Source organism: Echiichthys vipera (assembly GCF_963691815.1).
Source record: "Echiichthys vipera genome assembly, chromosome: 15".
NCBI lineage: Eukaryota > Metazoa > Chordata > Actinopteri > Perciformes > Trachinidae > Echiichthys > Echiichthys vipera.
The window spans coordinates 7,983,566-8,002,416 of record NC_139840.1 but is presented as its reverse complement, the minus strand read 5'-3'; the positions used below and the strand labels follow the sequence as shown (position 1 = coordinate 8,002,416).

The window sequence follows — 18,851 nt, the reverse complement described above, 5'->3', positions numbered from 1 at the left end:
CTTCTATAACGAGCATGGTTCGCTTCAAACGAAAGCACAAGTCTATACGTAATACATGCTGCTACATCAGGGGATCACACAGGGGGATTTTGCCCATGCTGCTCCCTAGACCAGTATTTTGCCCAAAATAGAGCTCTTCGAATATGATAGAGGACTCAAAGGGATACTGTAAGCCTGTGCTCTGTGCTCTTGGATTGTAAAGAAGAAGTTAAAATCATGGTGAGTTGTTGTTGAAAATAACCAGTCTTACACGGGTCCACTGCCAACTGAAATGTTAACATGGTCAGATCTGCATAAATATGTTATTGTGTGTAGAGCTGGGTCTAGTTTTAAAATGCCAATACTAGTGCACATTAGGGGTAGGCAAAAAATCGATTCATGTAAAAATCGTAATTCTTATCTTCTACGATTCATAATCGATTCATAACTTCCAAAAATGAATTAAAAAAAACCTCCTTTCCCGTCTCACCATGAACCCTTGGCGGCTTCCGTAGAACACTGTTGCAGGAAACCCGTTATTAAAAGCAAGTGTTTCGGAGCACTTTTGATTTCACAACCTCCAGGGAAGAAGAAGCTGGACACGACTCATTTAAAATGTAGTCTGAGAAATTAAAGTTAGGTACTCCAGCAACACTACGAACACCCACTCAAGTGAGCCGCCATTCGCTTCTCCGTAGTCAAACCAGCCGACCTTATATTTGTAGTGCACCCGTATTATGACATTTATGGTAAATGCACTGAAACGGCTCAGAGGAGCTGACAATAGTTTCAAATTCCAAGAATCTGAATCTGAATCGAATCGAATCGTGAGGCACCCAAAGACTCCCATCCCTAGTTCAGATACCAGACCCCAGTTTCAGTTAAGCGCTGGTTTCTTTTATACCTTAATTTAAGGAATGTAAACATGTTCTACAAAAAGCACCAATCAATACTTTATATTAACAACAAAGAACTGATCTTTGGTGTTGCCCGCAGAAAACGTTTTTAGCGTCTTGGTTCAGTCTCACTGCTCTGCTCTCATTAACCTCATTCAACAAAAAAGCTCTACAAACCAACTGTACACCACCTGTCCAGATGACGGACAAAGTTAGAAACTTTAGGACACCTTTGCCTAAAAAATATACAGTGTGAAATTGGTATAACTGAGTTAAAAAGGAAGCGTTAAACACCAGTTTTCTGCACTTATTAGGAATGAGAAGGCTGTGGTATTGTGGGTATTATTTTACCAAAACGCTTTCAATACAGACACATACCCACAATGACACAATACAAGTCTTTTTCATGACAAAGGATGTGTTATTCTTCTGAAATAGACAGCCTGTAGAATCCTCCTTCAGTCTCTGAACATCTCTGTCGGCACAGCCCTGTTTCACTCTGCTGCTGTTGGCCAGAACATGGTCACAACCCTCTGTGACTCAAACAACCTCTGACCCCTGCCTCATCAAATGAACTCTTTTAGCCTATCAGACTACAGTGGAGCTCACTGACTCCGCACACACACACAACCACACACACACCCTGTGGTCTCATCTATAAACAGGGGTACGCACAGTTTCCACAGAGAGCCATGGGCTGACACCGAACATGTGACTGGGCTTGGTTTATTTAGAGACGCTACGAGTGGTGCTTGGGTCATCATGGTTTTGATTCACAGGAATGGCGCTGTCCTGAGGAGTGCTGATGCGATGAAACTTGGTCAACAATGCATCTGACATATAATTCTTACAAGAAGAGATCAAATGCAAATATTTCCTGCTTTACTTTGTCTTACATTAGGTAAATTATCTTTTTTTTTCTACAGTTACACAATTTAAAGAAGTCATCTTGGACTCTGGGTGACACGGTGGTGCAAGAGGCTGTGTGGAGTTTGCATGTTCTCCCCGTGTCCGCGTGGGTTTTCTCCGGGTTCTCCGGTTTCCTCCCACAGTCCAAAGACATGCACGTGTTAATTGATGACTCTAAATTGCCCGTAGGTGTGAGTGGTTTTTTTTCTCTGTTTGTCTCTATGTGCCCTGTGATAGACTGGCGTCCTGTCCAGGGTGGACCCCGCCTCTATGAAAATTAACTCACCTCTCTGTGATTTTTTTGTGTCACTAGGAGCTGAAGAACTCCAGAAGAAGTTAATATGTGTTGTTTTTCACATATTGTCTTGTTAAAATAAGATATTAATAATAGAGTTTTATTAGGATGCACTTCATCAGCAGAAATGCCAGTAGTATAGGGAACCCAGAAGATATTTCAAAATCTTTCCTCATGCAGTTTATAACTCAGCTGCATAACTCAGATCAATACAGACATCTTCACTCTCTTTTTTAGGGTCAAAACAGTTTTAGACATACTATTGGGAGCTCTATTTATTCTGATGTCCTGTCTGTTCCTGGAGTTTGAAGGAGAGGTGAGAAACACAATGACTCAGTCTGATTTACAGTCTGCCAAGCTGCTGTCAGCCTCCCTAAATATAGCTGCTAATACCATTTGTTACAGTGGAGAAGAGAAGTAGTCTCCAAACCAACGCTGGATGGACAGACTCGTATCCAACTGTATTCTCACTACATTTGACATCTGTAGGCATCTATTGCAACATCTCATGTTCTGTGTGGAGAGGTTTCCGTGGAAAATAAGACCTGGTATTTTCATTTTTCTTGTCAAATAGGTTTCACCTTCCAGCAGGAGATTAAATGCATCACCTAAGAGCAAAGCCGCTGGATTATTTTTGCCTTTTTTTAAACCATAAACATCCACACATAGGGACCTAAAAAATGTGGCAACAAATCTACACTTACGACACCCATCTAACTATAAAGTGAGGATTCTCTGTTTGTGTCTGTGTGTGCGTAGTTTGCATATCTCCATAACTATTAATACAATCTGGATTTTGTGGGTCCAGACGAATCCAATCATATAAGCCACGCCCAATTCTGTCTAGATCTTTTTTCCGACATTTAAAATTTAAGCCCAATTTGTTTGTTTGTTTCCACTACTCCTCCTACAAACTTTGAGCAATCGTCACCAAATTTTATACAGAACATCTCCGGACCAAGCTGGAAAAGGTGACCTTTTCAGATTTTTGATGTTCAATACAGTTTTGCTGTAGCTAGCTCTCAAAGTTTGCTCAAATGCTGTGGGTGGGGCTTATATTACAAAAAAAGTCATATCCCCTGAACGCTTTGTGCTATTGCAACAACATTTGGTGGACATGTGTAGATATGATGTCTGAGTGACCATGACACATTTCGTGCCATTTGGTCAATAGGTGGTGGTTTAGCAGCATCATTGAACTTGGTATGTACGTACTAACATATGTTCCCTCTGGTAGATGATACAAAGTAACAAGGGCAAAATCGTAATATTTCGGACTTCATCCCTAATGCCATTGGAGCACTAAACACCATGTCCCGTTTTGTCCCGATGCATTTTAACATAACTGCCACTGCTGTCCTGCTTTTTGCCCTGAAGATGTTTTTGTTTGTTGCTGCTGTCCTGCTTTTTGTTTTTATGAGACCAAAGACAAATTTCCAATGAAACTAACTAACTAACTATCTAAAGGAATTAATCTGTGTGTGTGTGTGTGTGTGTGTGTGTGTGTGTGTGTGTGTGTGTGTGTGTGTGTGTGTGTGTGTGTGTGTGTGTGTGTATGATTGTTCTTCCAATCGACTTCACTCTTGCATTGCTGAGGACCAAAGGGAGTGCAGTGTGAAGCCTGTATGAGCAGCTCTGAAGAACACTGCAGCGCTTTCTTGGGACAAGTATTTTTTCTGCTCCAAACAAACACAAATTCTGAACAGTCACATGCTCAGAACGGGCGTGTCCCACCAAAAACACCGCCAGCAGCAATACCAGGAGCCAAGCAATCGGCCTGATGTAAACGGCCGCTGTACTACAGGAACCAGTGCTAGAGAGAGAGAAATGTATTTCGGTCTCACAGAGCAGAAGAAAGCACGAAGAAAGCAGCTCCCAGGTGTTTCCTGAACCATGACTTAATCTAAAAATGTGTTGGCATTTGAAAAAGCTCACAGTATATTTGCTGTTATTAGGCATGTTGTTGTACGTTTACTACTTAAACATAAATATCCTGACTGGCTTTCTACAAAAAGTCAAATGGAATATATAACAAGTTTTGATACTGGTGCTTTAAATCAAAATGAAACGTGCACCACGAGTCAAAGATTGTGACGATTGTGTTTGAGGGCGCACTCACACTGTCCTTCCGCACCGCGACCCGGGCTTTAGGGTACTTGTCCCCCCTCCCTCTCCCCCCCGCGCCCCAGCCCCGTTTGAACTTACACTGCCTGGGCCTCGGCCAATGCTTCTTGCTGTCCATATGCCATCACGCCGTAACACGTCACACGCATTGATCGCGTGTGTGTGGCTTTGTTTACAAATCTTTCCATAGACCTCGAAGTTTTTGTGCGTCTTGTCGACTGTTTTTGAATATTTTCATCCGACCAAATCTGCAGTAAACACTCCACCTCCGCATCACACCAACGTGAACCTTTCACCGCCATTGTTGTTGTTGTTAAATGTCCGCGCATGGTCCGTCCTTCTATTTTCTATGTCCGAACAGGCGGACATACCGCTACCGCCGTAGGGCTCGTGCTCGTACACGTGCGCACGCTCGTGCTCGTGCTCGTGCAAACGGCTCTGCTAAAGCCCACCTCTTTGGCCGCAGTTATGCGAGGAGCGGGTGCACTCACACTGCTCAAACGTACTAGGCTTTAGCTGAAAAACTGGTTTTGACCCGGGACAGAAAGACAGTGTGAGTGCGCCCTAAAATGACTTCAAATGTTTTTTTGAAATGCTTTTCAAATGTCCCTTGATGTGTCTGAAGGTATTTAAAGACACACTTTGATTGCTCTCACACAGAATGCTTCAGGATGTGTTATGATTATAAAGTGTCAGCTTTGATACTTCTGTAAATTAAAATACATGCAAAACATGTTCGTACGGAGGAGGATTTTCATCTTTCATGGGTTTTGAACTTCAAAAGGCAACGCTTCAGAATTCTAACACATCACCCCGGGGTTTCATGCAGAATTGGTGATTTCCTCATTGGCTTTGTGTCGGTGATAGCTCGCCTTGAGGGTAACAGTGGCATAAATGCTTTGCAACACATTGTACAGGTTTAGCCTAATTTACATGTCATTAAATTTGAAATACATTACTGATTTCAGGAATCGATTATTAACCTTTTTTAAATTATTTTAACGACACAGGTCTGATTTTTGAAACTTTCAATTTGAGTGAAAACGTAGAAATCACCTAAATTAAAGTTCTGTGATCTCAACCTCAATCCCAGTGATATCTCACAAGACACCATCCCCTCTTCCTTGTGTAAATGTAGATTTTACAGCGCAGTCGCCGTGCGCCGATACGCTTCATATGGATGCATGTCACTGCAGCAGATTTCGACTTACAGCAGACTCCCTACGCTACTCCTTTCCTCACGCCTGCTCTTCTTCCCATTGGTGGAGTCAGACACAAGATATTAACTAGGTCAATGAGATTCCTTCACACTCTTCCAACAGGGAACCGTAGCGGAGGAGAGGAGAGAGGAAGATATGAAGGGTGAAGTGAGAAGCAGACGTAGAGGGTAGAGGAGAATTTTCTTCAAAACCAACATTTCTCCTGCTGAGATCCTGTGAGAGAGAGAGAGAAGCGCTCCGACATGAAACAAATCATGTCTGCAGTGACGTTCACTCAGGCATTGTTGACGCGACTTATGAAGAATGCAGGCATTCCCCTCTCATACCTTTGTAGAAGAGAAACAACAACGGACTGGTTGGGTAACTCGTGGAGACGCCCTCGATTATTTTTATATTGGTGAAAGAAATGCAAATGCTGCCAATACTCTGATTAACACAACCATGCGCCATTGGTGTGTCACAGCTTTAGAGGGTGACTGTTTTCCACTAGAGGCGCTGGAAGGTGAAGTATAGGTTTTGACAGAGCCAGGCTCGACGTTTTCCCGTTTCCAATCATGCATCAAATGTGAGGATTTGACAGTTTGTGTTTTAAAAGCAACAAACTATCACTTTCATTATTAATAATCGATTTTGTTTGAATAATAATCGATAAGTCATTTAGTCGGAAACTCTCTATTTTTGGTTAGAAAATGACTGAAATGAAATTGATTATCAAAACAAACAGAAGATTACTTTTCTGTCGATTGGGTAATCGATTAATTGACTAGCTGTTTCAGCTCTAATCTGTTTTATATATCTTTTAATATCAAGTGTTTTGGACTATTGGTTGGATAAAACAACACCACGTTGTTTCGAGCATTTTGCAATATTTTTTGACATTTCATATTTGTTAATGGGTGAAAAAAAAACAATAATGAACTAAATATTAATTAATTTTAACCATGCAGTTAAGAGTTCTGGAGTATGTGTCAGTGTTCTTATATCATTATATCATTTCTAATTTCTGACTCCACTCATTACAGTGGAGGTGACAGGAGTTTTGTTTGTGGTACCAACACAAAAAATTGTAAGAGTTTCCATAACAAAGTCCTAGTTACTTAATAATGTTTAGACCTTGCAGTTTGCATTAGAGGTTTTTACTTTTTACCAAAGAAATAGTGCCTGTGAAAGCTGTCTACATGGCTGGGTGAGGTAGAGTATCACTTGTGGTAGTCCCTTTAAAGAAAATGAATTGACTGTCAGCAAAATAAGGCATACATATATATATATATATATATATATATATATATATATATATATATATATATATATATATATATATATATATATATATATATATTTATAATGTAATTGCAGCTGCTTCAAAGAGGCGCATAATCTTAATTAGCACAGTAAAAACCCCTCCACCGCAGGGAAGTGCCCCTAAAATGTTTTATGAAATATGGTGATGTGGACTTTTTTATTGTGTGTTATTCTATGTCAGTACTCCTGTATGTGAACCAGCACAGGACAAAGGATTATCATTTTGCCATAATAAAAGATGAACTTCTTACATGGGACTGAGAGCACCGAATACATCACCTCATGCTTGTGTTACCGTATGCAGCGTGTTGACATTTCATTAGTTCCACTTCATTACATGTATCAGTGAGCCTTTTCTTTAAATGGCAGACGGATGAAAAATCTCTCACCGCTCGCCTTCAAACTGACCCTACGGAAGCATCAGCAACAATATCGGGACACGACAACGGAGGGCCCTGTCAGCCAGCCATCCTCAATTGTTTCATATCGGGTCTTTAAGCTGTGTGGCTGTGGAGCTGTGGTGGAAACAAGGGCAAACAGAATCTACAGCCATCTGATTACAGCCATTCTCTGCCACTCTGCCTCTTTGTCTTTTTCCAACTTGCTCTCCTCTACTATCAGAGTGTACCGAGACACGCAAGGCTGTTTTATAACAGGCCTTCTCGTCGGATTAATCCATACAGGGGTGCCAATCTCCGGGCCAGAGTCACACTGTGTATCCCGCGGTACCAGAGAAAGGGCACAGAGACAGGGAGGAGATGGGCTTTAAAGGCCAGCGACGTCTCAACTATCTGGGGTCAGTTGTAGTTGTGTGTCCTGTGGTATTCTAAAAACTAATAAAGTCCAAAGGAGTGTGGAGGGTTTTCTGCTTTTCAATGCATTACATTACACCTTGGTCCTCATCTACAAGGCCTGATTAAAGGAGACAGGGAAACCAGCGTTCAGTCCAGTTGAACCACATTCTTATCACATAACACGTGCTCCTCCTCCTCTCCTCTGAGGTTCATCTCTGAGACTGAGCAACTCCAAAAGCAAATTCTGAGATTCATAATTGAAACACATTCTTAACTAAATGTTTGTAAATGCTCTTATTACCCCCTGCCGTCAACGACAAAGTAGATAGGATTCAAATATTTTGCCGCTCTTAAAGAAGGCAATCATGTTTCAGTGAAAGAGTCAAATGTAATTTCATTTGCCTCCCTATTGGCTCACAGAAGAAACCTCCTACTATAGAAACAACAAACACCACCACATTCCTCATCACCTGCAAAGTTATTCAGTTACAGACAACCCTTATTTCCTACTTTATGAATTGATCCTGCCTCTCCTCTGGCTGGTTGGTTAGTATCATCAATCTTAAGACGTCATATATCGCCTGTTAGCTATTATTAGTAGACTTGTAACATTCTGCAGGTTCATTTGATCTCTTCTTTTATTGTTATTGTATACTGTATATTTGTGTGTGTGTGTGTGTGTGTGTGTGTGTGTGTGTGTGTGTGTCTGTGTGTGTGTGTGTGTGTCTGTCTGTCTGTCTGTCTGTCTGTCTGTCTGTCAGTCTGTACATCTGAATATAGGGGTATATTTGAAAATGCAAACCATACCATAGCACTATAAACTGTGGTGAGCCAGCGCATAAGGGGATGTGGGATTTGGTAAGGGATATATGAGTCGCTAACATCTCTGTTATTGTATTACTGCAATACAATGTTATTACAAAAAAGAAAAGAAGAGAAGAAACAGGTGCATTATGGATGTCATGGAGATTTTCAAAATGAGTATGCGGTGATTAAACGGCAGGAAAAATCCCATGCAACAAAATGAAAATACTGAGGTGCTGCTGCGTTATAATCGCACACCTCTGGAAAGGAAAGGGGGGAAGAGAAGTGCAGATTCAGAGACGGCTTGTGTTTTTCTGGGACAAACCTCAAGGGAACACAAAAAAATCTGCAATCATTTGGAGCAGCCGCTTCCTCAGCCTGCCTCCTACTCCCTCGCCTGTTTCTCTGTGTACAAGAGAGTCTGTGTCATCCTGTGGTCCTTTGTATCACAATACTGCTCAGAATTAAGGGTCTGGAGCCCCCACCGACACTGCAATTGCTGTTGAAATAAGAAGGAACTGCTCATGTGGAGCGTCCTCTCACCTCAGCCTTACTGCTCGCCTATCATTTTCCTCTGAAAGGTTACCAGTGTCAAGCGACGACCACAAAAACGGGAGCTTGCATTTGCTGCACATCCGGACTAGACATGGATTTTCTGTCTCCGTCCGAGCATATGCCGCTCAGTCGGGGGCTGATAAGTTGCCTTGGAAAACAACAATGTTGCAAACACTGATAGTTAAGGTCATAAACTGCTTCAGAATATAGATTTTGGAAGACCTATTTAGAGAGGCAAGTAACAGCGGTCATATGGAGTAACTGTGAGCTGGGAACCAAACCAGCAGAGCACGAGATGACGCTTGAAAACAAACAGTGTCTCTAGTTGCCAAAAGAAAGCCACATCTCCTTACTGACTCGTCCGGTATTAGCCTACTTTCTCTTTACTGCCAGACGGCATGTTACCTGCTGATGTCAAACTCGATTAAGTCTAAGCAGCTGAACCCTGGCAGCACAGAGAACCGCCTCCGCTCATCTGATTACCTGCAAGAAGAGCCTGCTTCAAATATTCTCTCCGGTGAGCAGCGTGATTCAGAAACTCACTGACAAGAGTCTGACTTCTTTAACTACACCGTAGAGTAAGGCTGCAAATGAAGGTCGTCATGATAACAACATTTTGAACTTTGATACAATATTAGTATAAAAAAACGTCTGATACCGCAGCAACAAGGGGAAAAAAGTCCTCGGTAAGCTAAATAGGATTTTTTTTTTATATTATATATATTTCAATTTTAATTAACATCGTACACACAGTCTGTCTCTGTTCGTCTCTATGTGCCCTGTGATAGACTGGCGTCCTGTCCAGGGTGTACCCCGCCTCACGCCCAATGTCAGCTGCGATCGGCTCCAGCACCCCCCGCGACCCCGACCCCGGGATAAGCGGTTGAAGATGAATGAATGAATGAATCCTACACACAGTGCTGGTACAGACACAGTCACAGAAACCATACCAACACACAGTTGATTTACTTCCCTATTCTTTCGTCTGAAATATGACTTTTGGATCTGCCGTTTTTTTATAGACTTTTCAAAGATGTTAACATAAACGTTCTAAATGTGTCCTAGTTTTATTCCTGTTGCAGTGTATGTGAATGACATCAGCTGACAGGAAGTGAACAAGGAACAAGGCTGTTGCAATGGAATTCCATTGAAAAGGTCCAAGTTCTGATACTTTCCACACATCGCATGAGAATACTGTGCCGTATTGAAACATGATATTTTAAAATCAAGAACTTATTTTTGATACTTTTGATAACCTTAGTGCAAATACCCTCAGTATCTCACAATACATGTATTCAAAGATATCATCTGATATGTTTGAACATCTTGAAAACAATATGATTGCAAGTGCGTCTGTACATCCACATTTACAAAGCAAATGCTGGTAGCTGCAGATTGATGACTTTCTACGGTGCAGATTCACCAAAATGAAAAACAAAACACATAAAAAAACAATAGGCTAAAAACGGTGCTCAGGTGTATCTCACTTTATGGCTCAATGGCATGACATTACACTTCCTGTTCACCACCAACATCCCCCCAAAGCCGGATGGGAGTCGAAATACATGAACATTTTAAATCCCTGAAACGCTGACATTCTTGTCTGTCCATTAAATTATTTTACCAGTGTGTTGAAAACATTTGGACAAACAAAAAGGCATACATCTTCTTCGTGGATCATATATTGTTTCACTGAGACATTAATGGTCAACTGATTTCTGAGTAGCCGTAGTAGCTGAGCAACTTTCTGAAAATATCATAAGGCATGTACTGGCAATGTCATAAGACACACTACTATCAGACTACACTGCCGGAACAAATGACAGTAAAATTCCTGGATCTGACTGGCTGAATTCACAGGGTTAACCAGGCGTAAAGAGTCTGTTGAGGAGAGTTATTGAATTTCTTTCCTGATAAGCATGGCCCTGAGGTGACCCCATAAACACCTCAGCTGTGAGGAGGAGGGACGGTTGCAGCATCAGGCAGTACTGAGTAGTATCTCTAACTGAATAGTAGTAGTATTTGTGTAGTATTCAGGATCCACAATTTCTTCTGCAATACCTTCTTCTACCAGAATGAAGCTGTAAATAAGGACATGGTCATATAGTTGTAAGGTGTTAAAATAGCATGCGTGTAGACTGAAGTTACTTTGATACAGTTGCTTTGGAAGGGCTGTCAAGGAGCGCTTAAAGTGATTGATGAAATGAATTCATTGCAGGGACCCTGCTGATCAGGCCAGTGATCAACATTGATCCCTTTGTTTATATGCAGGAAGTTACGAAGACACAACATCGACCAGTGTCTGATGGCAGGCTGGAGATTCAGCCTGTGCAAACGGCAGCTGACAACACAGTTTTTTAGAATCACATCCAGCACGCTCGTCATTTTCACTGTTTTCCTCAAGACTACCACACCTCACTCTCAGTACTGTAGCACTGCACCATCATTCATACACCACTAGGCAGATACTGATTATCAAGATCATGTTATTTTATGTGTATCTGAGAATTATTATGATTTAGGTTGTCATGTTTCTTATGGACAGTTAGCATCTACTGAGTTAAAAACACAGCTTTCCGCAGATGTAAGCAAATCATCACGAACTGCACCGGCCTCGTATCAAAAGGCATCTCCGTTATTATTCTCTTACCTCTTTGGTCCTCTCCAGCTCGTTGTGCACCGCCTGTTTGGAGATCTCCACCTCGATGATTTTTTGTCTGAGCAGCTCGTTCTCATCCTCAGCTCTGCTGCGTTTGTCCTCCACGCTCTCCAACTCGTTGTGCAAACGCACTGACACGTCTTTGGCCACCTGTTCACAGGAGCAGGCAGGTTGAAGGGTAAAACAGTTCAAACACATACAAAATGGATGTATAAATATTTTATGATACATGCTACTCTATTTATACATTGATATATGGGCTCACAGCTAAACACCAGCACATGCTCACGCCAAGGTTAGACCAGTATATCAAGCAGATATGTTTGTTAAAAATCACTAAATCAAACATCCATGATCCTGATTAAGACATTAAATCAGTGTAGTGTTTCATTGATTAGTCAGAAATTGTAAATTGAATATCTTTGGGTTTTGGACCGATCAGGCAAACCAGCATTTTGGCGACGTCACCTTGGGATTTAAGAGACAATTCTCATCATTTTTGATGTTTTATTTTTGACGTTGAAGAATAAATCCCAAAAAAGATTTAACATATTAATCAATAACAGAAATAATCTTTAGTTGCACCCTAAACCACTTGGATTTATTGCAAATCAAATATTCACTTGGTGCCATACTGTTTCCCATAGTTCAGTGGGAGGAGATACTCAGATATTCTAGCCTTCGGTACATGTGATGGGAAGAGGAGTCAAATCTGAACAGCTTGTTGAAATGTTCTGATCAGAAAACAAAAAGCTGACTTATTGTTTTATTGTCTTATTTTACAGTTTGTCGGTGGTAGGCACTCCACATACCCAAATGTGTCTGCAGAAGGACTGAAAAGGTCAGTTTTCATGATATTTCCCCTTTAAAAAACTTCAAAGCCAGTTAAAACATGGGTTCAGTGGAGATGCTGTTTTGAAGCTTTACCAGGTTGCAGTGATACAATGATGGGGCAATATCTGTAATATTCTGATATCTAAAAACACTCAATAACCGCACAGTAAGAAGCTGGCAGTGGTGATAGCCTGACAGGTCAATCCTCATCACAAAGTCACAACATACAAACAGACAATGAGACGCTCTCACAGACCTTCAAGTCCTGTTCCAGACTACGGAGCAGGTCTCCATCTACGTGGCCGGTCTGTGCGACCCGCAGGCTCTTCTGCTCGGCCTTTCGCAGGCGGTATTGCAGGATGCGGCAGTTCTTGTTGGAGCGGTCCAGGTCCCTCCGCAGCTCCTGCAGCTGGTAGACCTCCTCCTCCAGGTAGCTGTCTCGCACCTCCTCCATCTCTGCCCGCAGCTCGTCCACTTCATCCTGAAATACAGAGGAAAACAGAGCAGAAACCTTAATGCCACCTCCAAATTATTATATATCCATAATCAAGATGTCAATAGTAAGGTCAACATTTGTGCCTTTTAATGTTATTCTGCTTTGAAAACAGCAGCAAGTACTTTGAACGTTCTATGCGTAAAGGTCAAAGGTAATGACTTGGGTTTATGTTTAAAGGAAATATACACCAACTACTGTGAATGATGTAATGTCTATTTCTATAGCAACATTACTTCTGTTGGCAAGACAAATACTGTTTAGTAGCTCCAAAGTCTTTGTACTTGTGAAGCAGTTTAGTATAAAAAGGGCTTAACCCAACTAGAAGTGGGTTAAAAGGAGTGAATTTTAACAGAAAAAGCCGCAGGATCAACGCCAAGAGGGATAAAAGGATAGGATGTCCATTTCCATGTATGTCTTTGCATTTATTATGCATTTTATTTTTTTTGCGGGACAACTGGCAAAATTGGGTCATATTTCACCCCAGAATGATGCTGATCCATGCTTTTATGAAAAGAGTATTCTCTCTCTACTCAGCTCCCTCATAGGCCAGAAGAAAATTACGATTCATTCATAACGCTGCAGCCAGGATTTTGACCAATGCAAAACAAGATTTTATCACGTCACATTACCCTCTGATCTCATTACTGCACCAGATACCTTTATCTTACTAATGTACAAAGCCTTACACAATCAAGCCCATTCTAACATGAGGGACCGCCGTCATTTTATGTCCCAACAAGAACTCTCAGCTCTCCCACTGCAGCTCTTTAAGAAGTTCCTGAAGTGTCCAAATGAAATCTGGTGAGGCTACTTTCTGTTTGAACACAGCAAACCTCCACAGCAAACTTTTAAAAAGTCAATTAAAGACCTTTCTTTTTCAATGTGGCTTTTAATTAAGGCTCACTTTACTTGTTGTGTCATTGTTAATGTCTTGTTGTATAGTGGGGTAACAAATTTTGTTCGTTTTTCTCTTAATTATTTCACTTGCTATTCATTTTTCATTTACTGTTATTGATTGTTTTCATCTGATCTTTGCTTTGTTAGGCACTTTAAGGTGCATCTTTGCTTAAAAATGTGCTCTACAAATAGTTTTAAGTATTCAATCATGTCATTTCAAACATCACTTTAATATATATATATATATGATGTTGGTGCAAGAGCCAATGCAGTGTCCAAAATGTGTGAATGGGCTCGTTAAAGTTAATGGCAGTCTGCCCATCGGATTTTAATATTTCCTCTGTATATATTTTGACTTGCAGTGCATGGCCCATTAATCCTGTCCTCACATAACCATCATGCAAATCCTTTAGTTTAAGGTTGTCATGGGCAACGGTGTTGGTTAAGAGGAAAGTCTGACCTGACAGTGACGCTGGACAAAAACTCCAGCGCATCAAAAAAGGATTGCAGTGCATCTTCCTGTTGTTTTTACGTGTTAATGAATTTTAAACAGTAAACGGAAAATAAAGCTCCTCCTCTGCTTCATGAAAAAGACTCAAACAGTGATATACACATACTCAATAACTGCAGAGGGACGTGTACATTTAACCAAGGCATAAAGAAATTATAAAGGAGATGCAATATAATATACCTTTGTAGATTATGCTTTCATACGATTACACACTAGTTCAAGTAATACAAGAACTTTGAGTGCTCCAAGCATCTTATCTCTTGGATGTATTCACATTCCCTATGCCCTATCAGCATGAAACAAGTCGGACTTGACGGAGGTAAAAAGGGAAGGGTTTATCTGCAGTATAACGATGGTTTTTGTTCGGTAACCTCGAGGGGAAATATATCCTGTTTGCTCAGTAGATTTCCCCTGGGATGGATATCCAAAGGGTTTGACTGGCACCTGATGAAAAGACAATTGTATGCTGAAGAGGGGGGTCGGGAAAAGTGTGTCAATTAATGAAAACCAAATCTATCCTCATTGGGAAAAGCACAGAGCCCATTGTTATCTGAGGAGGGCCCTGGAGAAGGGAGCTAATGACCTCGTGCAGGGCCGACCCAATCGATGTCCAGGTTAAAGGCAGAGCTAGAGGCAGAGCAGCCGGAGTATCAGAGGATGTCACTGACGTTTATGGCGAGTGTGTATACCGAGTTATCACCGGTGCTTAGTTGTCTCTTTAATGGGGTCAAGTGTGGATATCTTTACTGAGCAGCGGCTGTAATTAATTATTTTCTTGATTCATTGATCCATATATTACTCTTGTCAAATGTCGCATAAATTTCCCATGACCCAAGATAACGTTTTCATACTGTAGGTTGTTTTTATTAACCAACAGTCCAAAGCTGGAAGATAATCAATTTCTAATCCTCACATTTGAGAAGCTGGACTCCGAAAATGTTCAACGATTAATTACTTATCCAGACTCCATTTGAAACCAGCTCTTCTCCGTACAGGACTCACTGACACTGTTGAGAGCTGGGATGAAGAATGCGTTCATGGAGATTTTGTGTGTTCTCTCTTCATCTGTGCGTGTCTCTGTGTTGATATACTGGCCCGTGAAAATAAATATCCCTCTGGGACAATAAATCGAAAATCTAAATGTATGCATTTATTCAGCTGAGCAATAATTAGCTGTGGACACAGGCTTTAAGAGATCTGTAGAAATGAAACGGTAAGACTGAGTGAACCTGGTAAGCCTAGACTGAGAGAAAACTCAAGCAGCAGCAGCTTTGATAATCCATTTGTCTTTATTTTCTGGTTCCAGCTTTGAAGTTTTGATGTTTTTCTTTGTTTTATGTGAAAGGAAACTAAATATCTTTTGGGTTTAGGACGGCAAAAACAAGCATTTTAAAGACGCCATCTTGAGCTCTGGGAACTTGTAGAGGACATTTTCACAATTTTCTGACCATTTAAAACGACTTCCTTGATTGAAAAATATTCAGCGGGTCAATTAATAATGGCTACAACTAATGATTATTTTCATTATCGATTAATCGGACGATTTTTTTTCTCAACGATAGTTAAAAGAGTAAGAGTGTGAAATGTTTTAAATATTTTGTATTGTCTATGCCAACAGTCCAAAACCCAAAGATATTCAATTTCCAATGATATCAGAGAGAAAACAAAGGTAGAAATCTAAATAGTTTACATTTGAGATGCTGGAAGCGAATTAATTTGCATTTTTGATTGAACAAATTGACTCAAATTGATTAATTGATTACCTTATAGTCGCAGGCTTATTTTCTGTCGCTGGACTACTCGATTAATGGATTAGTCATTGCAGCGCTAAAAGAGATTGTTGGTCAGAGCCACAAAAGTCAGTTTCTTGATGTGCAAATTGTGTAGACACACGGGTAGAATCCCCCTTCATGAGCACGTCTTTTCTCTTCATGCGATAAAAAGAAGCAAAAATGCCTTTAAGATAATCTCAGATAAAACTGAGACTTGTCGAAACTAAATAAGTGTGAGTTCATGTTTGTCCATGAGCAAGAGTGATGTAGCAATGGTGGGGGACTCCCAGACCTTTTGGGGCATGAGGAGGAGGGGCAGGTATAAGAGTTCACCTCTGTGTCCCAGCTGGCAGACTGACAGCCAGCCAGCCAGCCAGCCAGGAGGGCATTTGAACCCCACACACAAGGGACATCAGACTGTTATCAAGTCCTGCGGGATAAAGCCATTACAGCCAGAGCCAGTAAAGCTGATTAACTCTCTTGTGCTCCCACAGAGCCCGAGAGAGAGACACACGGACATGCATGATCAAGTTTGAAATGATGCTCAGAGTAACGTGCACATAAACACGTCTCTGATCTGAAAGAAAAACAAACCCTGGAAGATTGTTTGCCGCATTATCTGTTTGACTCCCCTCCCCAACTTATGGGGGATAGCCTAGTTAAATCAGGGGGGAGGGGGATCCTGCATGAAGTCTCCAAGCAGGATCTTCATGCAATATGTAAAACACAACGTTGGCAAACTGATTAAAAAAGAAATCACCCTGACAGGAGATGATGTTATACTCTCTCTGTGTCCCAGATGCAACACGAGCGGGGACAAAGTGTTGAGCCTTTCTGTCAAAACAGACTTTGGTGACTTGACAGCAACAATATATTTTTTTAAAAAAGCAAGAAAGAAAAGAAGCTAAGGACACGCTTATATCAATCAAAGTCCCATCAATAAAGGTCAAACCCACAGGGAAGACCGGGAGGGATAAAAAAAAAAGAGGACATGATGGATGGAGGGTCGAAGAGGGACATCATTGGGATGACAGCTGGTAACGAAGGGAAACGGTTTAGATTTGAATAATTTATACAGTTAGATTAGTTGCTCAAGGACACTTAAAAACAGGTGATGGTGGGGATTGAACCCGAGACTGTCCTGTAAAGGGACAGATGTGGGTCCTCTTTGGGAAAACAGCTGCCTCTGGGCTAGAGATTAAATGAGCCTGGGAAAAAATGGTGTCTTTTTTATGTAGATGTAGGATTATGTTTATTTAAAACATATGCAAATCAATCAGCATAGTATAAAGCCACGCTTGCCTGCCCTTTTCTGTAACTTGTTGGGATAACATCGCCATACCTTGAGGTAGTCGTTTTCGGATCTCAAATCTTCCACCTCCCGCAGCAGCTCCTCCTCGGTAACATCCTTGGTGCCTGGCAGTCTGAATTGTGCGTCGGATGAGGGTTTCTCCTGCTTGTGTTTCTCTTCGTGCGCCCCCGGAGCGGGCTGAGCCTGAGACATGCTTCCCTTGGCGGCGGAAGCCTCGGTTGTGCGCAACGGAGCAGCAGCAGCAGCAGCCGCTCCGGTCGCTTCTGTCCGCAGCGGATTATCGCCTCCCACCTGATCCCGGTCGCTAGAGCCGGTGCCGGACTCGGCGTCGCTACTAGCGGCCGGCGCCACCCTCTGCTCGTCTGACAGCGGCTCTGACGGGCAGTCTGACAGGTCTGAGCTACTGTCGGTCTGGCTGACCCGGCCGAGAGGCGCTCCTGTCGGTACCCGGATCGGGGATCCATGGCTGAGAGGGCCCGGGGACCCCAAGGCTAGTTTCCCCTTCTTGCCTTTGGTGAGGACCGGGCTGCTGGTGCTGTCCGGTTTGATGCTGGCGGCTTTGGGCTCGGCTGGTGCATGCTGGGGCACCTTCGTGGGCTTTTTCGCGACAGAAGACTTGGGGATACTTTTTGCAGTGGCTGATTTCTCTTTGGCCCCGGTCGGGTTGCGTCTGGAGCTGCGGTTCGGATTGGCCAAGGGCACTGAGGCAGACTGCTGCTGCTGCTTGTTGAGTTTGGGGGATTTTGGTACGATGGCAGGTGGTTTGTTGGAGCGAGAGTGCACATCCTTGAGGAAAGGTCTGGCCGGGGAAGGCGCTCGGTTCAGTCTCTTCTTCTCCAACTGGTGGTTCTGCGGTTTGGTGTCGCTGCCAGAGCCATTGGAGCTCTCCATTATACACCGACACCGGCAGCAGGAGGGCGAGGAAGGAAACGATCAATCCACAGCCCCAAGGAAAATCTCTCCCACCAGACACTGGGAAAACACACAGGTTGCTCTACCTTCTTCCTTGTCGGGCTGGGGATGCGCATCCTGCGCTGTGTTGGATGTTTTACTCCATCTCGTCTGCATTCACCAGGTTGTCATTGTAGTCCCCTCTGCTCCATGCCCCCTTGGAAGAAACGCTGCAACACCAAACGTGAATACTGGGACGGATGGGATGACAGACAGGTTGCATCTGCAGACAGGGCTCGTAAGGCTCAAGTTAGAAAGAAACGAGTCAGCCGGAGCCGCGTCAGTCCTGTTCTTCTTCAGATCGGCTCTCCATCCCTCTGTTGCACCCGGGATGTGACAGCGGGGGCCCCAGTCTCGTACCCCTTCCCACTCATTCCTATCTGACAAGTAAAATCTGCAATCGCTGCGGTGTGAGGCTCGACGCCCGTGATTTTCGGCGGGGCGCATGCGCTGCTGGCGCTCACGAGCAACCCAGCACACCCCTCGTTTTCTCAGGGACCAGGCGGGACTATAGGTCTGACACGCTTTGGTGCGCATGCCC

General features: G+C 42.5%; 1 protein-coding gene across 2 annotated transcripts in view; it reads right to left on the bottom strand.

Moving 5' to 3' along the window:
- The window catches only part of mtcl1 (microtubule crosslinking factor 1), a 76,157-nt gene extending 57,759 nt beyond the window's left edge, over nucleotides 1–18,398 (bottom strand). For both annotated transcript variants that reach the window (XM_083928017.1, XM_083928018.1), the window contains exons 1-3: nucleotides 17,390–18,398; nucleotides 12,628–12,852; nucleotides 11,529–11,687 (exon numbers count right to left, since the gene is read on the bottom strand). In XM_083928017.1, coding sequence (XP_083784143.1) covers nucleotides 11,529–11,687; nucleotides 12,628–12,852; nucleotides 17,390–18,250 — 1,245 coding nt within the window. In that variant the 5' untranslated portion in view covers nucleotides 18,251–18,398. The remainder of the gene's footprint in view (nucleotides 1–11,528; nucleotides 11,688–12,627; nucleotides 12,853–17,389) is intronic.
- Nucleotides 18,399–18,851: the final 453 nt, after the last annotated feature.